This window comes from Procambarus clarkii, chromosome 21, assembly GCF_040958095.1.
Source record: "Procambarus clarkii isolate CNS0578487 chromosome 21, FALCON_Pclarkii_2.0, whole genome shotgun sequence".
Taxonomy (NCBI): Eukaryota; Metazoa; Arthropoda; class Malacostraca; order Decapoda; family Cambaridae; genus Procambarus; species Procambarus clarkii.
The window spans coordinates 38,088,347-38,114,838 of record NC_091170.1 but is presented as its reverse complement, the minus strand read 5'-3'; the positions used below and the strand labels follow the sequence as shown (position 1 = coordinate 38,114,838).

Genomic DNA, 26,492 nt, shown 5'->3' with positions numbered 1-26,492 from the left:
ATTGGTTAGTCAAAGACCTGCTCAGGAAGATGAGAGATTACAGACGTGGGGACTACAATAAGGTACGGGGCCTTTCTGTGTTAGGTCCACTGGGAGAGAGTATGGTTAAGGAAGACGGCATATGAGATGATGGAGTTCACTGCTCAGGAATGTGTAGACACAATGAAGTTCATATACCTCCTTGAGTGGCATGATCAAAATAAAATAAACCTCTGGTTCAATATTCAGTGTAGGAAAGCTAAACAAAAAAAGGCCACCAAAAAGTCTGGAAAAAGTACAGACGACAATAGAAGCGCACTAATAGGAACCAGAAATGAATACATCTGCACTAGGAGACAAGATAAGAGGCAAATTGAAAATGAGAGTGCAGCAAGAGTTAAGGACCAGCCAAAGCTGTTGCATAGCCATACATGTAGAGAAAAACATCAGTGAGAGACCATGTACTCAATCAGGCTTAGGAGAGAAAGAGGAATTCTCACTGAAAATTATAAGTATGTGAGGAACATAACAAAAGATTTCAGGTCTTTGCAATATAACTAATGTGGAGACCAAGTTTGTAAGATGAGACTTGAAGAAACAATGGATGCCATAGTCATCACTGTAGAAGATGTAAGAAAAACACCCAGAGAAACCAGATGTAACAAAATCAATGTGGCCAGACTTAATCTAATCATAATTGCTGCAGAACTACTTTGTCACCCGTTATCTTAAATGTTCAATAAAACGCTTGAGACAGGAAGCCTCCCATAACTCTGGAAAAAGGCAAATAAGGAGCCACTAAGTCACAGACCAGTGTCATTGACAAGTGTAAAGCGTCGGAGAAAGAAATTAGGCTGAGAATGGTCGAGCACTCTGCGAACACCGACTTTTTAATGAACGAGAAGCTTGGATTTTGAAGGGAAAATCATGCCTGTCAAACTAGATTGAGTTTTATATGGTTACGAAAATATAGTAGGAAAAAATTGGCTGGGTAGCCTGTAATTTCCTAAATTGTCAAGAAGCATTTGACACTGCTCTTCATGGGAGGCTTCTTGTGAAAGATGGAGACACAAGATGGTGATGCCTGGGGAAACACTGAACGAGGACAGACTCGAAGAGCCACAGTCAGATATTCCCAGCTAGAGTATTGTAGCAAGTGGAGTCCCACAAGGCTCGGTCTTGGGACCGCTGCTGATCCTAATACATGTGAATGATCTACCCGAGTGAGAGAGCTCGTACTGTGTTTGCGGATAACACAAAGCTTATGAAGACTGTAAAAACAGGAGGCGGCTTGCAGGATATTACAGAACATTTGACAAACTCCAGGAGTGAGCAAACAAGAGATTCCTGGAATTCAATCCCAAATAGAGTAAGGTAAAGGAGATGGGAATGCAAAAACGGATGGTGGAAAGCTTTTTCGCTTGAAAACGAAATGAGAACTTCCAGACAATCTACACAACATCTGTTAGACCATTATCGGAATATGCAGCACAAGCGTGGAAGCTGCACTATGTAAATCATAAAATCAAAAGTGAAAAAATATAGAGGGTCTGTAACAAGACTCGTACCCTAACTAAGAGGGTTAAGCGATAAGGCTTAACCCAGGTCAAGGTCCACCCAGGCCAACTACTAACCTCCACCAGGATGCAACCCACAACAGTTGGAAAACTCCAGAGTACGTACAGTAGAACCTCGGTTTATGAATGCACCCTCTGTACAAATTATTTGGTATACGAGCAGGATTTCCTCGGAAAATGTGTCCGAGGAACTACATCTTACAACCTTAGAGGACAGAAGAAACAGAGCAGATATGATCGCAATATGCAAGATACAGAGGAGAATAGACAGGGTGGACAAGGAGAGCCTCTTTTAAATTGAAAGTAGGACACGTGGACATTAGTGGATGTTGGAATCGTAAGCAAGGTGTCGTGTAGGCATATACTGATACCCAGTATAATTGGTCACAAAAGTGGAATGCACAGAAAAGAGGTGAAAGCTACACTTTACGGCAAGATTCGACAGGACTTTTTATCATCATCATCATCAAATTTTAACGCAACAATTATAACAAATCTAGTAGATAAGGCATAAACACCTCGACCCCCCTCCCCATACCTTTAGACATGGATAAGTACTGATAGACATGTCCACCAGCGGATACCCCGGGCACAAAACCTGCTCAGCAGGGGCGGGTATGACAGACAGGGAAGGGGTGTGGCAGGCATTGGAGTGGGTGGGGCGGGGGAGGGTGGCAGACATTGGAGGGAAGCAGACATAGAGGGTTGTTGCAGACAACTGATGATGGCAGACAGGAGGGGTGTGGCAGACCGGGATGGGGGGTAGTAGTGTGGGACAGACATGGGGGGGTAGTGTGGGATAGACATGGGGGGAGGGTAGTGTGGGACAGACATGGGGGGGGGGTAGTGTGGGACAGACATGGGGGGGGGTAGTGTGGGACAGATATGGGGGGGGGTAGTGTGGGATAGACATGGGGGGGGGGGTAGTGTGGGACAGATATGGGGGGGTAGTGTGGGATAGACATGGGGTGGGGGTAGTGTGGGACAGATATGGGGGGGGGGTAGTGTGGGACAGACATGGGGGGGGGTAGTGTGGGACAGACATGGGTGGGGTGGAAGGGGATGGCAGACAGGGAGAGTCATGGCGACAAGCCTCCCCACTAACTCCAACACCCACAGGCCAACCACGCTCTGGTTCCCACTTCGGTGCTCTATATCACCTTGTTGGCACTCTCGCTCTATTTATCTTCCTCACCGTCACGGCACGTACACCTTCACCGTACGTGCACCTCTAATGCACACTGCACGTGCACACATACACACATTCTGTGTACACCTCCACTCTCACCAGATCAACATTCACTATCATTAAAGCAAGGATTCTATCAGCATCAGCAGCAACTTAGAAATATCTTCAAATATGACCCGCAGTAAATGATACCGAAGAGCCTCAGTAACATATTAGCATAAAGGATAAAGAACGTTTGAGCAAAGGCGAGATACCCAGTTATTACATTGTTTACAATACATTAATCTACTTACACGAAAATAAACGTGGAGGATGGCCTAACTACAGTGGTCGGGGCAAGACATTACTGCAGTGACCGGTCCTAAATGAACACACAGATTCAACTGGTTCGGGACTGAACTTACACATGATTGAACTGAATTGTTTCAAGACTGTCTAAACGAACATTACATTAGGGCTGAATTTACACAACAAAAGCCTGTGAAAACCATAGTTTTACGCTTAGTGATGCGTAATCCACAGTCGTTCACCCGGGTGAAATGGGGAAGGGGGTTAAGAGGAGAGTAGAGCAGATTGGAGGAGGAGAGAGTAGAGCAGAGCAGATTGAAGAAGGAGAGAGGGGGAGGAGATTAGGAGGAAGGAGAGGGGAATGCATGGTAGAATGGTGGGGTGGGACTGGGGGGGGGGAAAAGAGAGAAGACAGAGAGAGAGAGAAGACAGAGAGAGAGAGAAGACAGAGAGAGAGAGAAGACAGAGAGAGAGAGAAGACAGAGAGAGAGAGAAGACAGAGAGAGAGAGAAGACAGAGAGAGAGAGAAGACAGAGAGAGAGAGAAGACAGAGAGAGAGAGAAGACAGAGAGAGAGAGAAGACAGAGAGAGAGAGAAGACAGAGAGAGAGAGAAGACAGAGAGAGAGAGAAGACAGAGAGAGAGAGAAGACAGAGAGAGAGAGAAGACAGAGAGAGAGAGAAGACAGAGAGAGAGAGAAGACAGAGAGAGAGAGAAGACAGAGAGAGAGAGAAGACAGAGAGAGAGAGAAGACAGAGAGAGAGAGAAGACAGAGAGAGAGAGAAGACAGAGAGAGAGAGAAGACAGAGAGAGAGAGAAGACAGAGAGAGAGAGAAGACAGAGAGAGAGAGAAGACAGAGAGTGGGGGAAGACAGAGAGTGGGGGAAGAGAGAGAGTGGGGGAAGAGAGAGAGTGGGGGAAGAGAGAGAGTGGGGGAAGAGAGAGAGTGGGGGAAGAGAGAGAGTGGGGGAAGAGAGAGAGTGGGGGAAGAGAGAGAGTGGGGGAAGAGAGAGAGTGGGGGAAGAGAGAGAGTGGGGGAAGAGAGAGAGTGGGGGAAGAGAGAGAGTGGGGGAAGAGAGAGAGTGGGGGAAGAGAGAGAGTGGGGGAAGAGAGAGAGTGGGGGAAGAGAGAGAGTGGGGGAAGAGAGAGAGTGGGGGAAGAGAGAGAGTGGGGGAAGAGAGAGAGTGGGGGAAGAGAGAGAGTGGGGGAAGAGAGAGAGTGGGGGAAGAGAGAGAGTGGGGGAAGAGAGAGAGTGGGGGAAGAGAGAGAGTGGGGGAAGAGAGAGAGTGGGGGAAGAGAGAGAGTGGGGGAAGAGAGAGAGTGGGGGAAGAGAGAGAGTGGGGGAAGAGAGAGAGTGGGGGAAGAGAGAGAGTGGGGGAAGAGAGAGAGTGGGGGAAGAGAGAGAGTGGGGGAAGAGAGAGAGTGGGGGAAGAGAGAGAGTGGGGGAAGAGAGAGAGTGGGGGAAGAGAGAGAGTGGGGGAAGAGAGAGAGTGGGGGAAGAGAGAGAGTGGGGGAAGAGAGAGAGTGGGGGAAGAGAGAGAGTGGGGGAAGAGAGAGAGTGGGGGAAGAGAGAGAGTGGGGGAAGAGAGAGAGTGGGGAAGAGAGAGAGTGGGGGAAGAGAGAGAGTGGGGGAAGAGAGAGAGTGGGGGAAGAGAGAGAGTGGGGGAAGAGAGAGAGTGGGGGAAGAGAGAGAGTGGGGGAAGAGAGAGAGTGGGGGAAGAGAGAGAGTGGGGGAAGAGAGAGAGTGGGGGAAGAGAGAGAGTGGGGGAAGAGAGAGAGTGGGGGAAGAGAGAGAGTGGGGGAAGAGAGAGAGTGGGGGAAGAGAGAGAGTGGGGGAAGAGAGAGAGTGGGGGAAGAGAGAGAGTGGGGGAAGAGAGAGAGTGGGGGAAGAGAGAGAGTGGGGGAAGAGAGAGAGTGGGGGAAGAGAGAGAGTGGGGGAAGAGAGAGAGTGGGGGAAGAGAGAGAGTGGGGGAAGAGAGAGAGTGGGGGAAGAGAGAGAGTGGGGGAAGAGAGAGAGTGGGGGAAGAGAGAGAGTGGCGGAGCGAGACCCGTGCGTTCCCGGTTACCCTCATGGGGATCAACATCAGTGACGCCTTTTCGTGACATCACACGTACGTCACCAAGTCATAACTGTGGCATGCTTGTGTCTGGAGCCAGGCACAGGTATAATGAAATAATCGGTGATGGAGTCAGGTTTATCTCCTGTGGATCCCTGCCCATATTGGTCTCAATATGGGAAGAGATCCCTTCCCATATTGATCCCTTCCCAATATGGGAATGCATGATAGAACTGATAAGCTGTTCACTTGAGACAGTTAAGCAAGTCCCAGCTGTGTTTGGGTACAAGTGACAGGATGAACAACCCAGCGGGTTTTCTTCCTATTGGAGAGTGTTGTACATGCTGCTATGGCGGTGTGTCCACTCACAGGATGAGTGGCGCTGCCCAATACACTCGCCCCCTTGGGGCAAAATTTTAAAATTTAACTGATGAGTTAACAAAACCTCTGTTCATAAAGAGAGAATTGATTACCATCTTGGACTGTCTTTGAGCAGCCAGAGGACAGTAATATGGGAACATCAACAAAGTCTCGTAGACTTGAGGCAGAGTAAAATTCACACCAGTTGCTCCACCTATCATTCTTTAAGCAGGAAGAACCGCACGTCTATGGGTCATCCAGTAAGGTTAGCAGAATTCTAGATGTTACCACTGCTAGGCTCAGGCTCGGCTACCGGTGCCTCTGGGAGTTTGTACCACCTGCTGATGTAGACTTTACCAAATGTAAACTCTGTCAGCAGACATCGCTAATGTCACCTAATACCTGGTATATACATTTCCGGCTATACTTAATGTCTAGATGTCTAACACAGGTAAACTTTCTCTTGGTATATTAGCGTGTAGATGGAGCTTTCTCTTGGTATATTAGCTGGTAATTTGAGCTTTCTAATATGATTTTAGTTGTTAATTAGAGCCTTTTGTGTATCTGTGTAAATTAACAGCTTACATTACGACCCAGTGACGTAAACGATTAACATTTCGCATGCGCGTAAATCATTTTGAACCGCAAATTATTTTTTTACATAATGCCACACCGTGACGCTCTTTATTCTGTGCGAGTTCATGTACTAAAATGTTCAATATTACCATAATGTGCATGCAAAACAGCAATATTCCGCATTGTTATAGGTCAAACTGTTTGCCTTTTATAGAACCATTATGCAAATGTGTTGCATTATTTGTTGACGCGCTGTAATATTTTTGGGACCTGGTTTTTTTGGGGCGAGTTCTTCGATTTTTTTTTTTTTTATTTTATGTTTGATTTTTCTATCTTTTTTTTTTTAAAGGGACCGTCGATGGAGGTGGCTTCAAACACACCTGATTGTATATGTGTGAGGATGAGCTTTAGCTCCTGGGGTCCTTGCCTCTGCAGCTGTTACTCGCGTGGTGTAAAAGTCTTTGGGAGACTATTGGGATCTGTCATGTCTACATATACAGGAACAGGATACAGGAACAGGAACAGGATACAGGAACAGGATACAGGAACAGGATACAGGAACAAGATACAGGATACAGGAGTGTGGATACAAGTAACAGATATCTTCCCGCTCCTGTTTCCTTCCCAGAGTAAGCCTAAGCCTACTAGTTTCCCATTGGAACACGACCCGCCAATCAGTTAACAACCAGGAACCCAATTCCCGCTGGGAGAACAGGGGGGGGGGGGGAAGGGGAGGATTGGCAGCCAGTCAGACTTCCTGGCCAAGACTCGAACCCAGACGAAATTTCTGGCGTGGCTAATGCGTTACTGTTACTTGTTATGTCTTAGAATACTGACGAAATGAAATACACCGACACATTCTTGTTTATTCTTGTTTGTGACCTGGGCATTTTGTGTCTTGTTTGTGACATGGGCATTTTGTGTCTTGTTTGTGACATGGGCATTTTGTGTCTTGTTTGTGACATTTTGTTCCCACCTGTGCTTCCTTGTCCGTGTACAGCCCCTGCTCAGTAGTTAACTTCATGTATCGCTATATGAACTTCTCTGTCAACCCATCGTATCTTCATGTAACGCTGTAATAACTACCCTGTAAAGCCATTGTAATGTCAAGTAATGCTGAAATAACTTCTCTGTAAAGCCGTTATAACTTCATGTAATGCTGCAGTAGAAGTAACTTTCTTGTAAAGCCGTCGTAACTTCACGAACCATGCGTTATAATGAGACAAAATCCCTTGAAGGCATACATAGAAGGATGCCACAGCCCCAGGAATTGAAAACCTTCCTAATAGAGAGAGATTAATGAAGCTGAATTTACATTCCCCTAGAAAGGGAAAGAGTAAAGGGGTTATCTTGAGATGATTTCGGGGCTTTAGTGTCCCCGCGGCCCGGTCCTCAACCAGGCCTCCACCCCCAGGAAGCAGCCCGTGACAGCTGACTAACACCCAGGTACCTATTTTACTGCTAGGTAACGGGGGCATAGGGTGAAAGAAACTCTGCCCATTGTTTCTCGCCGGCGCCCGGGATCGAACCCGGGACCACAGGATCACAAGTCCAGTGTGCTGTCCGCTCGGCCGACCGGTTCCCTCCCGAATCTTGAACGGTGGGTCAAGATTCAATTATATAAATGAATAAAAAGGGATAATAGCCGATATGAATTATACAAATTTTACATTCAAAAGACCAGAGTTTACATATATACTGGAGTAAGGTTGCTTATGAACGGAACAGTTTACCAGCTTACAAATTAACGCGGGATCACCAGATTGACTCAATCGTAGATCAGAAAGATGAGTAAATTACCGGTTGTAACAACAATGACCATTAAGCTAATGGGATAGGCCCTTATATGAAGTTTCCTTAATTCTTTATGTGCCTTCTATGCAGACGGTGGACTGGTAACTCGTAAGGTGTCACTCACGCACGCACTCACGCACACACACACACACACACACACACACACACACACACACACACACACACACACACACACACACACACACACAACCCAGCCAGAGAGTGAGCAGAGGGATGATGATTACATTAAGAATGACTATCGCACTTCCTAAAGATTAACGACACACACACACTTGGACTCGCCAGCAGAGACAAACTGTGTGTGTCACTTAATAGCTTCAAGTGGAGCTATCCACTGGAGAGCCATCAAGTGGAGCTGAGTGGAGTGAACTGAAGTGGGCCGGGATGGGACATGTCGTCCAACAGACACCTGGATGGAGTTACTAAAACAAGATCACCACAGTGGATTATTGCATATTGTTCCTATATAAAGTAAATGACTACTGTGTGTGTGTGTGTGTATGTGTATGTGTATGTGTGTGTGTGTGTGTGTGTGTGTGTGTATGTGTGTGTGTGTGTGTGTGTGTGTGTGTGTGTGTGTGTGTGTGTGTGTGTGTGTGTGTGTGTGTGTGTGTGTGTGTGTGTGTGTGTGTGTATGTGTGTGTGTGTGTGTGTGTGTGTATGTGTGTGTGTGTGTGTGTGTGTGTTTGTGTGTGTGTGTATGTGTGTGTGTGTATGTGTGTGTGTGTATGTGTGTGTGTGTGTATGTGTGTGTGTGTGTGTGTGTGTGTGTGTGTGTGTGTGTGTGTGTGTGTGTGTGTGTGTGTGTGTGTGTGTATTCACTTAGTTGTATTTGCGGGGGTTGAGCTTTGCTCTTTCGGCCCGCCTCTCAACTGTCAATCAACTGTTTACTAACTACTTTTTTTTCCCCCACACCACACACACACACACACACCCCAGGAAGCAGCCCGTGACAGCTGACTAGCTCCCAGGTACCTATTTACTGCTAAGTAACAGGGGCATTCAGGGTGAAAGAAACTTTGCCCATTTGTTTCTGCCTCGTGCGGGAATCGAACCCGCGCGTGCGTGTGCGCGTGTGTGCGTGTGTGTTGAGTGGTATTCACAGACACGCAAATAATAACATAAATGTATACCCACCACTGGCTTAATATATAATATCTTCAAAACTTTAGATAATAGCGTATTGATATAACAAGACTGATAGAGGTATAATACCTAAAAAATACAATGAGACTATCGCATCTGTATAGGTCAATGTTGCATGGAGTAATGCAACATTTCACAAGACGGCTGCAAGGTGACAGGAATTAACTCAAGGCGTCTGGAGACACAGCAACAGGAGGAGAGGAAGACTTAGTGTCACCTCCCCCCCCCCCCCTTCACACACACACGGGAGGCGAGGCAGAGGCGAGACCAAAGAGCCAGAGCTCAACCCCCGCAAGCACAACTAGGTGAGTACACGCACGGTCCCTGGGCTGTAAGCGACATCTACGTCTGCTGCCTTCCGTCTGCTGCCTTCCGTCTGCTGCCTTCCGACTGCTGTCTTCCGTCTGCTGTCTTCCGTCTGCTGTCTGCTGCCTTCCGTCTGCTGCCTTCCGTCTGCTGCCTTCCGACTGCTGTCTTCCGTCTGCTGCCTTCCGTCTGCTCTTGTAGAGATCGTCATGGCACAGTAGGCCTACGATAGGCTGGCACTCCTCACCTGACTCCAGACGTATCTACAATCATCTGACCAATCAGAGTTAGGTCAGTCGCTTCATGCAGGTCGGCGTTCAATCCCGGACTATCCAAGTGGTTGGGTACAAACCTTCCTCCCTCGTCCCATCCCAAATCCTTATCCGAACCCCTTCCAAGTGCTATATAGTCGTAATGCCTTGGCGCTTTCCCCTGATAATTTATATATTAACACCCACCCCCCTCCCACTATGACACTCTTGTATCCTAAAAAGTTCTCCCCTACAAAAGGACAAGAGGTAATTACTCTCATGGTAACAGAGAACAATTACTATACACAAGATTAAAATAATCACTACTCATATCTACGTCATTTCAGTTGTCCCAATTATCTCCCGTTGTGTACCTTTCCTACGGTCCTTTAGTTGGGTCTTGTTTGATACAAGATGCAAAGTCACGAGGTAGAAACAGCGCCAAAACTTGCGAGACGGTCGTTAGGAGTCCAAGAATGACCAGATCTCAGATTTAAGGTATGTGGAAGAAGCGTATAATATCGCCATTGTGTAAATCTACGAGTAATAACAATGATTGTTTTTGGTTTTTTTTTGAGATATATACAAGAGTTGTTACATTCTTGTACAGCCACTAGTACGCGTAGCGTTTCGGGCAGGTCCCTGGAATACGATCCCCTGCCGCGAAGAATCGTTTTTTCATCCAAGTACACATTTTACTGTTGCGTTAAACAGAGGCTACAGTTAAGGAATTGCGCCCAGTAAATCCTCCCCGGCCAGGATACGAACCCATGACATAGCGCTCGCGGAACGCCAGGCGAGTGTCTTACCACTACACCACGGAGACTGCAACATGTTGATCGAATGGATATATTCTCATCCGTCATATTAACATTATTATTATTATTAACATCTTTATTGACAAAATCAATTACAATTTTGCCTAATCTGAGGATTTCAATTAAGGCTTATTAAAGTGAGGATAATGCTGGTATTCACTGTCACACAGGCCAGAGGGTCACACACACAAGACAATAGGTCTAAACTGTAGGCTGAAGCACATATATATCATGGTTACAAACAATGTTTTAATGTATGAATATATAAAATCAACTTTCTATTGTGCACTGCCACCCAAGGGCACGGATGGGTTCATAAGTGATGCAACTTAAAAATAGTATAAATAAAATTGTTCTTAGGACGAGATGGATTAACAGCTGCACACAGATGCAGACTCCGTCGACTCTCCCAGTCCTGCGGTGCTCTGTGGCATCAAGTCCGGTGCTGCAAATCTGTAAGCATTATACAAAACACACATTTGGTCTACTCTTAAGACTTAAGCAAAGGTTTCAAATCTATTGGGTTATCCCTCGAGAGGTGTGGGGGAACGACCAGTTCCTCCAGTGTTAAAAAAACACCATTGTAATAAAAGGTAATTCATGACATTATTGACACTGTCATTAATATTTCCAGATTTTCCGAGTGATTTTTGCGAAAGTTTGGCTGAGCTTAGAACTCGGAGGCTGAGTGTACAACTCATTGACTTTGTTAACTTTGATTTACGCAATAATTAACTTTCGTAACATGTTGCTATGTTCATTGTATAAATAAAATTATCATTTTTTTATATGAATAGAGATGGGGGGCACTCTGAAGTAATTTAATAATTCTAGGAATATAAGGTAAAGACTGAAGGTAAAGACTGTGATCAGGGTAATAAAGACTATGAGCTGAACCACTTTGTATACGCAAGTGATTCTGACACTGTTTAGTATGTTGTTGTCCATGTTTGCTACTCATGTCTATCATAATGTGAGAGGCGTGAATAGTGGTGGCTGTTGGGGGGCGTGAATAGTGGTGGCTGTTGGGGGGCGTGAATAGTGGTGGCTGTTGGGGGGCGTGAATAGTGGTGGCTGTTGGGGGGCGTGAATAGTGGTGGCTGTTGGGGGGCGTGAATAGTGGTGGCTGTTGGGGGGTCGTGAATAGTGGTGGTTGTTGGGGGGCGTGAATAGTGGTGGTTGTTGAGGCATTCGTGATAACTAACGGGTCAATGATACTGTCTGGTACTTCGGGTATCAATTAGAGATCACTGAAAAGAACAGTAAGCTAGTGCCAGACAACTTCCGTGAGTGCCAAACTTCAGAAGCGGTGCCAGCGTAACCTCAATAATGATGCGCCAAGCTTTGATGATGGTGTTAAAAAACATTTAAATGATAGTGACAGTAACTTCAATGACACTACATTACTTAGATAACTTTAATTCTATCTTCTTTAATTCTCTAACTTGTATTATAGGCCCAGAGAATTGACTTGAAAATCATACAACCGGATTTCGACTTCCTGTGATTTCAGTAGAAATCCGGTTGAATGACGTTTTAGCAAGTCAGGGTGGTCAAGTGGTTAAGTGTCAGTGGCTGGGATTCTCTCGGACGCTCGTTCGAGTCACGTAGCTGAGAGCACCAGCTGATTTTCCAGCGGTCCTCATAAACAAAGACCCAAAGTCCATTCCAAGCACCCGCCAACCCCTTATTTATGAATGAAAAACGGTTTACACACGACTCAACTGATGACATCCGAACACTTCCGGAACAAGTGTTTCACTGGCCACTTTTGTTCGAATCACTCACTCACTCACTCACACACACACACACACACACACACACACACACACACACACACACACCACACACACACCACACACACACACACACACACACACACACACACACACACACACACACACACACACACACACACACACACACACCACACACACCACACACACAGTGAAATCTATGATGGAGTATGGTACCCCAGCATGGAACTCCTAGCTAAACAAAACAAATCCAGAGAAGGTGCAGAAAATATGCAACGAGGCGTGTTCCTGAGCTAAGGGGGTTGAGCTATAAAGACAGACTTGAGGGAATTGGTCCTCGCTACACTGGAGGAAAGAAGAAATAGGTCAAACATCAAAAGGACATACAAGATACTAAGGGAGATTCACAAATTAGATATAGAAGCAATGTTCAAATTAAGGAACAGTATAACGAGAGGACATAATTGACAACTGGAAACACAGACGAGTCACATGTCAGAACTTTTTTTTAGAGAGATTAAGAGAATTTAGAGATTTAGAGAAAGAACTAAGATTCTTAAGTATATGGAACGAAGATAAGGAAGTTATCAAAGGCAATCCGACACACAGCATTAAATGTAAACATAACGAGAAAGGTGTTACGGTAACACCTACAGCAGTGCTGTAGGGATTACAGCAGTGCTGTAGGGATTACAGCACCGCTGTAATTACACCCTACAGCGGTGCTGTAAGGTGCTGTGTTTGGATTCCTCACCCCTGAGACGTCGACGTGAGCGTGAAGTCAATTTTGCTAACAGATTCACGTGGCTTGACTACCGTCCCTCCTCCCCCCCACCCTTTCCCCCATGTCCCAAACACTGGTCCTCCGGTCGCGGGACAGTCTCTGGAAGTGTCAGTAGTCCTCCAAATTGTTCTAACTTTAACCCATGCTTCAAAAGCGACAGTACTTATCTATATCTACAAGAGAGAATGTTGGTGCCTGTCTGTGCAAAGTTGGGGGACCAGATGCCTAAGGATAGTCCGACCCAACTTTGCAGGAAGAATGGCCTGGGGTATGGGATTGACATAGGCTAATTGGGGGTCGCCAAAACTGGAGAGAAAACAGCGTGCCAGGGAGTCCCATTCTGACCCTCGCAACGATTATTGACACTGTCCACCAGCTACACTAAGCTAAATATTTTGAAAATAAAAACTTCAAAATATATATTTTCTTAGTGCTGTAGTATGAACCGTTATTCACTGATCTCAGGAATATTAACATAATTCTTCTGTTATTCAAACTTTGGCCATAGTAGCATAAAACAGACGATCTTCCCGTAGCTTCAAATACTTCCTAAACCCTCCGCTCCATTCTCAAAGCAAACGGGGTAACTATTATATGTTTTAATATTTCACCCCACTTGGCTCCTTCCACCAGCAGACCACCAACACGCCAATGATTAACTACTGTATTTTTACAAGAGACAGATAAATCAGTGAAAGAAACAGAATGAGAGAGACAGACGGAAACACATACACAGATAGGCCTCCAGAGACTGGGACGACCAGGGTACAGAGAGAGAGAGAGAGAGAGAGAGAGAGAGAGAGAGAGAGAGAGAGAGAGAGAGAGAGAGAGAGAGAGAGAGAGAGAGAGAGAGAGAGAGAGAGAGAGAGAGAAAGAGAGAGAGAGAGAGAAACAAGCAACACAATATGGAGTACAGGGGGAGAGGGAGATTTGTTTGAAGAGAGGGAAGGAGAGACGAAAGGAGAGGGAGAGAGCCAAGGGGGGAGACAAGAGGAGGGAGGAGAGAGGAAGAAGGAAAAATCGGGATGGAGGATGGAGATGGGCGAGAAGAGTGGGGGAGAGTGGAGGATAAAGGTGGAGAGGGTGGGAGACAGGAAGTGGAAGGAGGGGAGAGAGTTGGGAGGGGAAAACGTTGGAGAGGAGGGGATAGGGAAAATGGAGATGAAAGAGGGGGAATAGGGGATAAGTGGGGAAGGGAGACAATGGGGTGAAAGGGTATGCTTAACAGTGAAAGTACTGATAAGCATACCTCCCTATCCAGACCTACAAGGCTATCCTCTCCGTCGGCACAGTGTCACACCCCCTCTTTCCCCCCTTTCCCGACCCCCGGCCAGACCCCAGCCAGACCCCAGACAGACCCCGGCCAGACCCCAGCCAGACCCCGGCCAGACCCCAGCCAGACCCCAGCCAGACCCCAGCCAGACCCCAGCCAGACCCCAGCCAGACCCCGGCCAGACCCCAGCCAGACCCCGGCCAGACCCCAGCCAGACCCCGGCCAGATCCCAGCCAGACCCCAGCCAGACCCCAGCCAGACCCCGAAAACACAAAATCACCCAAAGCAGCCTCCCACTTATTATAAAAAAAAGGCAGGAGAGCATACGCACGCGCGTGTGGGCGAGTATCGGGTCTATGATGAGTGGCTCATTACGGAGTACAAACGACCCCGATACTCGCCTGGGGATTAATCGCCTATAAACCAACGAGTGGGACGTTATCCCCTCCTCTCCATCACCCTGGGAAACGTAACATACGACCAAACACCTCTTATGACATGCTTTAAACCTTCCTGGAGGAAAAAAAATCCTATTAGCCTATATTCATAAATTTTGTAAAATACGTTTTTTTTCTTTTGTAACCATCCTATTCTCCCCCATCCTCCTCCTCCTCCTCCTCCCCATCCTCATCTTCTATCCCACGTGTGTTCCCTTTGGTGGGGAAGGGGGGAGGGGGTTAGGTAGTGGGGTGGGGGGGGGGGAGGGGGGGTATGAGCGGGCCTAATTAATCATCGCAGGTGCTCAGATTACTGATAATTAATGACTTGACCTGTGATGAACTCGAGGAAAAAATGTGAACATGAGCGGGGTGCAAGGTTAGTGAAGGGGAGGAGGGAGGGATGGGGAGAATAGGGAGGGATGGGGAGAATAGGGAGGAATGGGGAGAATGGGGGAGGGATGAGGAGAAAGGTGGAGGAGCAAGATATTGCATGACGAAGAGCAAAGGAAGGAGGTAAAAAACCAAAGAGTAATGGGGGAGATGAAAAAGGGAAGCCAAGGGTAAAAGAAAGAAGTAGGGGAAGCCAGCGGCGAAGAACTAGTGGAATCCGAAGACAAACTGAAGAAGAATGAAATCCAAGAATGAAAGGGAGAAACAATGAAGAAATGGGTGAAGAGACGGAGGATGGAAGTCAAGAGTGAAAAGGGAGGAGAATCACTGATTATGAAAGGGAAAGGAAGGTAAGGGAATCCAGTAAATAGTTTAGGCTAGGCGAATGAAAAGAAATAGCATGGAACCATTTTTTTATTTTGCTTTTTATTATTTTTTACCCCAGACGTGGCCACACATTTACAATGCTAACCAGCATATATACATTTTCTTCTGTCCTCCATGGACAGGGTGAGAGATCTGTTTAAACATATAGTTCAGGGATTTATTGAACAATCAACCACAGAAGCTGATCGTAGTGCTTTTAAAATGTTAAGCTGTATTTATGTATGTTACCTACATACATAAATACAGAGATTTAAGTCTGTCCTTCATAAACAGTGTTCGAGGTGTCTTTTTACAAAATGTCATTAATGTGCATTTACAAATTACAAATGTGAAATGAAATTCTGACCAGCTTCCACATATTCTGTATACACATACATACCCATAGGGCTATGGGTCCCTACAATTGAACTAGAGGTAATTAATATATTTTCTCTAATTTTTTTCTCATGAAATGATAAAGCTACCCATTTCATTATTTATGAGGTCAATTTTTTTTTATAGGAGCTAAAATTAACGTAGATATATGACCGAACCTAACCAACCCTACCTAACATAACCTATCTTAATAGGTAAGGTTAGGTGGCAGAAAAAGTTAGGTTAGGTTAGGTAGGTTAGGTAGTCGAAAAACAATTAATTCATGAAAACTTGGCTTATTTTGCAAATCGGGCCTTGCATAATAGGCTGAGAAGTGCGTTCTGGCTACTAGGTACGACATATATATATATATATATATATATATATATATATATATATATATATATATATATATATATATATATATATATATATATATATAAATTTGTTAAGGCAAGTTATGAATAATAAACACTCACATTACAATTATACAGTTGAAATCTGAACATACAATTTTTGAGCACGGGAAAAAACTTGGAGGTTGGTGGTAAGACTGGGAGGCGGTCGGTCCCGGGAAACACCTTTTTTGTTTTTTTAGATGGGTGGGGGAGGGGGGGGGGGGGAAGGGGTTAAGTGAAGTGGTAGGAGGGGAACGGAATGGGTGAATGGGCTGACATGATGAAAGGGTGCATGGGATGAGATGATGAATGGGAGAAAATGAAAGGGTTGAGGAGATGAAGGAGTTTATGGGATGAGATGATGAGAGGGGTAAAGATGAAAGGGTTGATGGGAGATGATGAATGCGTGGATGAGATGATAAAAGAATGAATAGGAGATGATGAAAGAATGGATGGAGATGATGAAAGAATGGATGGAGATGATGAAAGAATGAATAGGAGATGAAAGAATGGATGGAGACGATAAAAGGGGTTGGATGAGAGAATAGATGGAGATGAAAGAATGAATAGGAGATGAAAGAATGGATGGAGACGATAAAAGGGGTTGGATGAGAGGATGGATGGATGGATGCGAGATAAGATGATTTTCGTTATCAATATTCAGAAAAACTAAATAAAAACTCTTAAAAAGAAAATACTTTCACCTGTGGTCTGAGATTATGTTTTTGATCTTGTATGGAGCTTTGGTTTACCTGTAATCGATTTCGAGAGTTCTTCGTTTGCACCAGTGATTGCTATGGTGGTTGAAAGTGACAGTATTAGCCTAGTTACGGTGGATGAACCACAGCTCTTGGGTTCCGCCTCTCAACCCTCTCACAGTCGACTAGTGTACAGAGTTCCAGATCTGTGTATGGAGTCGGCTTTCAGCACTTTTTTTTTGTATTCACTCTTGGCACCGAAAAAAATTATATCTAATAAATCTGTCACTCATTTGAGTACTCATTTCTTATCTGCGGCCCCTAATTGCTCGTGTACCACCCGGGTTAAGTAGTCTGTCCTTGGCTGCCCTGTCTATTCCCTTGAGTATTTTCTATGTCGTGATCACAACCTCCCTGTTTCTCCTCTCTCCTAGTGACGTGAGACTTGGTTCCTTCAGTCTTTCATCACAGACCAACCAGGGACAGGATCATCAAGTATTTAACTGTCCAATTACGAAGCCTATACATCTCTCCCACTACCATTGGCGGCTTATTTTGAATTATTAACCAGTTAATATGAGCTCCGAAACTCTATACGAGATCGTCTGCATCAATAACAACCTTCGATCGTGAATGACCTCGCAGCCACCCCGAGCTCGTAAACGGGTTAATACTGACCAATCCGCCATGATCGAGATAAGATGTACTGCTTTCGTAAGTAGGAACATAAATGCTTCATGAATCCAGCTCCCAGTTCTTAATAAGCCGCACGAGACTAATCACTGGTCACAAATGCACACATTAGAGCTTTAATTATCCATAGAGATATGTTAACTCATTAGTGATCTAAGTGGAGAAAATAGTCTCGACGACAAATTGAGATCGAGAACATATGGTCTTGAATTAACTCATCTCGCAATTAGCAACTAATTGGCAGGGATCTTTACAGTGTGTTGAACCGTGACTGGTCACGTCAAGAGGCTCACGGAGTAAGATCTTGGACCTGAAAGAGAGATGTACCTACCTCCCTCCCTCCCTCCCTCCCTCTTTCTCTCTCCCTCTCTCTCTACACCGTCGTTACTCTTTAATGAAATCTAACCCAACCCAAGAACTCCTCCAACACCTTCACCATCTCACTAACCCCTTTACCACCACACTACTACCACCACCACCCCAACCATCAACCTCCACCACCACACCAACCCTTCACCACCACCACATAACACAATCAAGCAACCATGAGTCTGACTGAGTCTAATATGCTATCATTTTAAACAGCTGAGAATGCTGACCTGCAGAAGCAACCACGCACGCAACAACCACCCTTGGTGATCCTGGCCCTAGAGGTCAGAATATCGCCAGCCCGTTGCCCAAGGGAATGCAAGCCCAGGATCCCAACCCAATATTTACATTATCTGATTTCACGTGTACATGAATCACAATGTTTGAAACACACTTTGTTCCATTCCCATCACGCGCCATAGACAATGTTTTCCCAAAGAATACACATTTTATATATAGCAATATATATATATATAACCCATTGAAGGCTTGTCTGGTCAATTCCATTACAAACGACGACCTCGTTAGAGGTTAACGACAGTACATTTCACGAGAAAGAAATCCGCTAAAGAGCTCAACGAACCCTCGTTAATTAACGCTTTAACGCGTTACTGCTCCTCCTGTTTGCTGATATATTACCAACGATAACCGGGACTAGTTGATGGTTGTAGAGGTGATGACCTGGTTGGGTGATTGGTTGAGGTGGAAAAGTGAGGGGGAAATAAGAGGGATGGGTATGGTGGAAGGGGGGGCGGGTGATGGGTATGGTGGAAGGGGGGGGCGATGGGTATGGTGGAAGGGGGGGGGCGATGGGTATGGTGGAAGGGGGCGATGGGTATGGTGGAAGGGGGGGGCGATGGGTATGATGGAAGGGGGGGGCGATGGGTATGATGGAAGGGGAGGGGTTAAGTTCGTGAGTGACCCTGAGTGACCACCACTGACAAATACGGGTGAAGAGATTGGCATTCATAGCATGTAAAATAGGAGTGATCCTTTAATACACTCTGAGGTGGGGTTGTAGAGTGTGTGTGTGTGTGTGTGTGTGTGTGTGTGTGTGTGTGTGTGTGTGTGTGTGTGTGTGTGTGTGTGTACTCGCCTATTTGTACTCGCCTATTTGTACTCGCCTATTTGTACTCGCCTATTTGTACTCGCCTATTTGTACTCGCCTATTTGTACTCGCCTATTTGTACTCGCCTATTTGTACTCGCCTATTTGTACTCGCCTATTTGTACTCGCCTATTTGTACTCGCCTATTTGTACTCGCCTATTTGTACTCGCCTATTTGTACTCGCCTATTTGTACTCGCCTATTTGTACTCACCTATTTGTACTCACCTATTTGTACTCACCTATTTGTACTCACCTATTTGTACTCACCTATTTGTACTCACCTATTTGTACTCGCCTATTTGTACTCGCCTATTTGTACTCACCTATTTTTGTTATATTTACGAAAGCAAAGCACAAAGTTTGTTATATTCTGAATTTCTCTATTCAAGATGTTGTTGTAGGCCACGAACACGTGAGACTACATAGCTAAGATAGTCCGTGTCACCCGTTCCTCAGGCATAGTCTGCAGGCTTCTCAAAATACTCAAGAATATCAACATGTACTGAAGAATATTGTTTCATGGGCTCCAAGGAAAGAGACATCTTCCTTCAGTAGAGAATGTTTACCTTGAGCAAGAACAGACCAAAATCATTCTAACAGGAGAGTTCTACCCAGACACAAAGTAATTAAAGTCTGATTCGCCGACATGTGCTCCCAAAATAGGGAATGTGACATATAATTACATTTAACTTAAGAGATAGTTTAAGTGCAGCACAAGAGTCAAATAATTACCATGAGACGAAGTCGCCAGTCACAATCGGCTAGGAAGCTACGTCCTTGAGTGCAGATAACGAACCGAATCAGAAACACTTAAGTGTAAGTGAGTAGGTAGTAGGAAATACTTGGAAAGAACTTGAATCGTCTTAGATAAATTTCATCAAGGTAAGTAGGTAATTATCAGAAGAAAGTGCTCAGCCAGTAAGACTATATAGCTCTTAAATTTAAACAAACTCAAGAATGTTTTGTAATTTAGTCGCAAATTCAAGCACTTGAACACTGGTGGTGAATTACCGAGTACTGGAACCCAACCCCGGACATGACCACCTCGTTGATAGCTCTGTGTCAAGCAACTTCGGCCGAAGTTGCGAAGTTGTACAGGAAAGACAAGGGGCCAGATTCACGAAGCAGTTACGCAAATACTTACGAACGTGTACATCTTTCCTCAATCTTTGACGGCGTTGGTTACATTTATTAAACAGTTAACAAGAATGAAAACTTGATAATCAACTATTGTTATTGTTATAAACAGCCTCCATGTGCTTCGAAGCTCCTTAACTATTTAATAATTGTAAACAAAGCCGCCAAAGATTGAGAAAAGATGTACAGGTTCGTAAGTGTTTGCGTAACTTCTTCGTGAATCTAGCCCCAGGAATCGGGAAGAGAAGGTGTTGCCCAGATCTCTTCCTAACAACATGCGCAGCCCCTGCCGGTGTGTCCACACTCGCCCCTGCAGGTGTGTCCACACTCGCCCCTGCAGGTGTGTCCACACTCGCCCCTGCAGGTGTGTCCACACTCGCCCCTGCAGGTGTGTCCACACTCGCCCCTGCAGGTGTGTCCACACTCGCCCCTGCAGGTGTGTCCACACTCGCCCCTGCAGGTGTGTCCACACTCGCCCCTGCAGGTGTGTCCACACTCGCCCCTGCAGGTGTGTCCACACTCGCCCCTGCAGGTGTGTCCACACTCGCCCCTGCAGGTGTGTCCACACTCGCCCCTGCAGGTGTGTCCACACTCGCCCCTGCAGGTGTGTCCACACTCGCCCCTGCAGGTGTGTCCACACTCGCCCCTGCAGGTGTGTCCACACTCGCCCCTGCAGGTGTGTCCACACTCGCCCCTGCAGGTGTGTCCACACTCGCCCCTGCAGGTGTGTCCACACTCGCCCCTGCAGGTGTGTCCACACTCGCCCCTGCAGGTGTGTCCACACTCGCCCCTGCAGGTGTGTCCACACTCGCCCCTGCAGGTGTGTCCACACTCGCCCCTGCAGGTGTGTCCACACTCGCCCCTGCAGGTGTGTCCACACTCGCCCCTGCAGGTGTGTCCACACTCGCCCCTGCAGGTGTGTCCACACTCGCCCCTGCAGGTGTGTCCACACTCGCCCCTGCAGGTGTGTCCACACTCGCCCCTGCAGGTGTGTCCACACTCGCCCCTGCAGGTGTGTCCACACTCGCCCCTGCAGGTGTGTCCACACTCGCCCCTGCAGGTGTGTCCACACTCGCCCCTGCAGGTGTGTCCACACTCGCCCCTGCAGGTGTGTCCACACTCGCCCCTGCAGGTGTGTCCACACTCGCCCCTGCAGGTGTGTCCACACTCACCACTGAATGACCTTTCGGCTTTGGACTCCGGCTCGTATCAATTATTTTTTCAATCATCATCTTGAGCTAATGTATCAGGATCAATTTACCTTGCGGTGATTCCGTGATTCAAGGTCCCCACGGCCCGGTCTCTGGCCAGGCCTCCTAACAAACCACGTAAATCATTGCTACTCATCTGTCGGAATCACTATTTGCCAGTAAACTGGTGCCAGAACGAAGAGGGTTAAACTACATGGACAGGTTAATAGAAATCCACAGCCTAGAACAAACCTTGCGGGATATGATCACAACATATAAAATACTGGGCAGAATAGACGAGGACAGCCTCTTTCAAACAGAGAAAGTAGAAGAAGATGACTTGAATGGAGGCTGAAAACACAAAATATGTCTAAGAAATGTTAGGAAATACTCGTACCTTAAAAGGTAGAATGCACAGAAGAAGAGAAGGTCGTGCAGCGCGCCTCCATCCACACCTTCAATACCAGATCAAACAAAGAATTCGAACGCCAGAATATATCAATTAGAACGCAACAGGTACACCAAGGCTGACAGACGGGGCATATGGGGAGCCTACTAGATCACACTCCTCCAGAGCTAGGAGAGGACTAGTTATTAGGGCTAGATAGTGCATGTTAGGAAGCACAGATGGGCAAGCACCCCCTCTCCCTTCCCTCCTGCCTCTCCGCAAATACCAACCAACACTACCACCACCCTCCCCACACAACCACCACCCCCAGCTACCACTTGAGTTGATCAGGTGACCACTGGGACAGGAAGCCGGCTGATAACCTAGCAGGCGCCTACCCAGGGGGTGTGTAGTGGGGTGTAGGGGGTGTGTAGTGGGGTGTAGGGGGTGTGTAGTGGGGTGTAGGATGTGTCACGCCGCCTGTGTAGTGTTCCCCAGCCTCGACCCACGCTGCGCCTACTGCTGCGAATCTGTTTAACATACACCTCAAGTGAATATACCCACGCGGGCGCAACTGTATACCTATGCTGGCCGCGCGTATTGGAAACACTTTCGCATGCATCGTAATTAACAGTGCTGGGCTGAACGTTAATGCATGCGGCAAGCAATATGTTCTTTGTTTACATAGTGAGCTTGCTATAGCAACCCCTTGCTGTTATAGATCGTGCTAGCAGCCCGTGAGTGCAAGCCACGCTAGCATTCCGTCTGCAACACGAGTACACACAAAGTGTGAGGAGGACGTGATTGAATACTCCACCAGAGTGAAGGGACATGAGTGAACACACCACCAGAGTGAAGGGACATGACTGAACACACCACCAGAGTGAAGGGACATGAGTGAACACACCACCAGAGTGAAGGGACATGAGCGAACACACCACCAGAGTGAAGGGACATGAGCGAACACACCACCAGAGTGAAGGGACACGAGCGAACACACCACCAGAGTGAAGGGACACGAGTGAACACACCACCAGAGTGAAGGGACATGAGTGAACACACCACCAGAGTGAAGGGACATGAGCGAACACACCACCAGAGTGAAGGGACATGAGTGAACACACCACCAGAGTGAAGGGACATGAGCGAACACACCACCAGAGTCAAGGGACATGAGCGAACACACCACCAGAGTGAAGGGACATGAGCGAACACACCACCAGAGTGAAGGGACATGATTGAACACACCACCAGAGTGAAGCAACATGAGTGAACACACCACCAGAGTGAAGGGACATGAGTGAACACACCACCAGAGTGAAGGGACATGACTGAACACCACCAGAGTCAAGGGACATGAGTGAACACACCACCAGAGTGAAGGGACATGAGCGAACACACCACCAGAGTGAAGGGACATGAGCGAACACACCACCAGAGTGAAGGGACATGATTGAACACACCACCAGAGTGAAGCAACATGAGTGAACACACCACCAGAGTGAAGGGACATGACTGAACACCACCAGAGTGAAGGGACATGACTGAACACCACCAGAGTGAAGGGACATGAGTGAACACACCACCAGAGTGAAGGGACATGAGTGAACACACCACCAGAGTGAAGGAACATGAGTGAACACACCACCAGAGTGAAGGGACATGAGTGAACACACCACCAGAGTGAAGGGACATGACTGAACACCACCAGAGTGAAGGGACATGAGTGAACACACCACCAGAGTGAAGGGACACGAGTGAACACCACCAATATCACTGTGGTGGTGAGTAACGATACCTTCGAGTGGAGCCTTTCATGTAATATTGTGTTTACTCATTTACAACCACGTGTACACAGGTGGCTGTTATACACACGTGACTGTACACCGTGAGTCACACAGCTGACTCTGTACATCTGAGATCAGGGATGTTGATCGGCTTATTATGAAATTGCACCTTCAAGATGGTCCACGTGTTGCAATTACACTGTGTACTCTCCTAACTGCATCTTGCTTAATTGTTGTGCTATGAAGCTTTAGCTCTTGAGTCCCTCCTCTCCAACCTTCAATCAACTGGTGTAGACAGGTTCAAAAGTCTGTTCCTGGATGAGCCAAATATGAATATGTATATCCGTGTGTGTGTGTGTGTGTGTGTGTGTGTGTGTGTGTGTGTGTGTGTGTGTGTGTGTGTGTGTGTGTGTGTGTGTGTGTGTACATGGGACTGTGCACATGTACATGGGGTGTAAGGGAAGCCGCACACAACCTGTCACAGGCCATGTAGGTGGTGTGGGGACCCCCGCGGCGTCTCTGGTGTCCGCCTCACACCCATGAGAATCTCCTCCCCCCCCCCCTCTTTATGCCTTGTCACCAACCCTTTCCATCCTGCACACCTCTTCTCACTCCCCTCCCATCCCCTCCCCTCCTCTCTTCCCTCAGTCTCCCTAGCCACCTCGTCTTCTCACACACCTCACGCCCTCACAACCCACCTCTCGCACTCACAACCCATTCCTCTGTGGTCGAGTGATCGGTCGGTCACTATGTACTGTAGCAGCGCTCTTTCCCCCTATTAGTGTAAGAGACAGGAAATCGTTACCTGCAAGATACCTGTCTCACTTTGCTTGTCTGTCCGAAGTTGCAGGACAGACGCCACGCCGAAATTTGCAGAGCAAAACGTCTGTAGTCCGGGACGGACATAGGCCGGTCGGGGTGGACCTAAATATTTCAGGAAATATTAGCAATTTGAACCTCCCCCCCCCCCCCCAACTCCCAAGGCCATTTTTATGGAGTCTTCCATGGAATAGTGTGAAATATGGTGTGTGATTAACGTGGAGTTGTTATTGTTAAAAAAAATTATGGAGGGAAAAAAGGGAGAGGGAATCGAAAGCTCTTCATGAGTGGGGAAGCAGAGGGGGGGGGGAATGAGGGGGGGGGAGCCCACTATTGAGCATTCAATCATTCCTCACCTTCCTTCCTCTCACCCTCTAGTGCCTACTGAGGCTGACACACACTCCTCCACATCTCAAGCTTCTCGTCTCCGGTTATCCCTCATCAAACTTTCTTCAAGCTTTCTTCATCTTCCACTTCTCTTTTACGTCTTTTTACTCCAACCACTTGGACAAGACGGTAGAGCGACGGTGTCGCTTCGTGCAGGACGGCGTTCAATCCCCGATCGTCCAAGTATTTGGCCACCATCTCCTCCTCACAATTTATCCCAAATGTGCTTGTCCATTTTAAAGAATGAAGAACCATTTCTATTTATATTACTTCTAAGCTGCATCACTTGTAAACCCATCCCTGCCCTTGTGTGGCAGTGCACAATAGAAGGTTGTTTTCACATATTCACACATTAAAACATTGATTGTAACCATGATATATGTGTGCTTCAGCCTACAGTTTAGACCTATTGTCTTATGTATGACCCTCTGTCCTGCGTGACAGTGAAGACCAGCATTATCCTCACTTTAATAAGACTTTATCAAAATCCTCAGATTAGGCAAAATTGTAATTAATTTTGTCAATAAAGATGTTAATAATAAATAACCATCTCCCCGTCCCATCCCAAATCCTTATCCTGACCCTTTCCCAGAGCTATATAGTAGTAATGGCTAGGCGCTGTTAGTTCCCTTCCCTTCAGTCCCCTTTTATCATCTAACTCCCAAGTCCCCAGACATTATTGAAGGGTTAGAAAAGGAGAAGAATTCGTGAAGCGTACGAGGCTGAGTGGACCCCGCCCAAGATCACTAGTTCAGGAAGTTATACGGAAAACTTTAGACAGGTGAGAGTGCACGCACGCCAACACGTGCGTGCGTGCACCACTCTGGTGTAGGGTTGATAATGTTAGTGGCGGCCACGGGGAACCTACTCTTAACTTTGTCCTCCTGCAAATGTTTTATACTAAAACTTAATATATTTATACACGCGGTTTGTCGGGAGATAATTTTCGCGGCTGGATACCAATTTTGGGGAGAAGTTATACGAATATGATCAGGTATCCAAAGGATACCTGATCAACCAGGCTGTGACTCGTACGTCAGGCTGCGAGCAGCCTCGTCCAACAGCCTGGTTGATCAGTCCGGCAACCAGGAGGCCTGGTCGACGACCGGGCCGCGGGGACGCTAAGCCCCGGAAGCACCTCAAGGTAACCTCAAGGTAATACTTTTCTTGCGAGTTAGAAATGGGCATATTAAACGCGCGCACACGCACGCACATGGGGTCTCACAATTCAGTTGGGTACAGCGTTCCCGGGTCGTAGTTCTAGGTGCCCGGGTTCGATTCCCCGACAAGGCACAGGTTTGGGCAAAGTTTCTTTCACCTGACTCTTCCTCGCCCCTGTTCACCTAGCAGTAGATAGGTACCTGAGAATTAGACACCTACATGCTGCATCCTGGGGATGTGTGTGCTCACCTAGTTGTGCTTGCGGGGGTTGAGCTTTGGCTCTTTGGTCCCGCCTCACACCCGCCACCTGTGTGTGAGTGGAAGTGTGTGTGTGAAATATAAATAGAAGATATGATAGAGGCTAAAAGGAGGGATTCCGTACATTAGCAACTGATGGTTAGAAAGGCAGAGTCTAAGAGCTAACTCCTCGATCCTGCAGACACAAGTAGTAACCCCCCCCCCCCCACACACACACACAAAGTACATCATCCCGCCTTTCAAAACAGAGAAAAAAAGTTTTTAATTAGAAAGAGCCAAAAAACATGGAAACATGTTTTATAGTTTTAATTATGATAGAGGCGCCTGGCCGAGGTGTAATGTTAATGGCTGG

General features: G+C 46.7%; 1 protein-coding gene across 1 annotated transcript in view; it reads left to right on the top strand.

Moving 5' to 3' along the window:
* The first annotated feature begins 14,975 nt into the window (after positions 1-14,975).
* Positions 14,976-26,492, top strand: part of LOC123760726 (proteoglycan 4-like) — a 13,947-nt gene continuing 2,430 nt past the window's right edge. The window contains exons 1-3 of the mRNA XM_069328694.1: positions 14,976-14,991; positions 18,121-18,188; positions 20,467-21,306. Of these exons, the coding sequence (XP_069184795.1) occupies positions 14,976-14,991; positions 18,121-18,188; positions 20,467-21,306 (924 nt within the window). The remainder of the gene's footprint in view (positions 14,992-18,120; positions 18,189-20,466; positions 21,307-26,492) is intronic.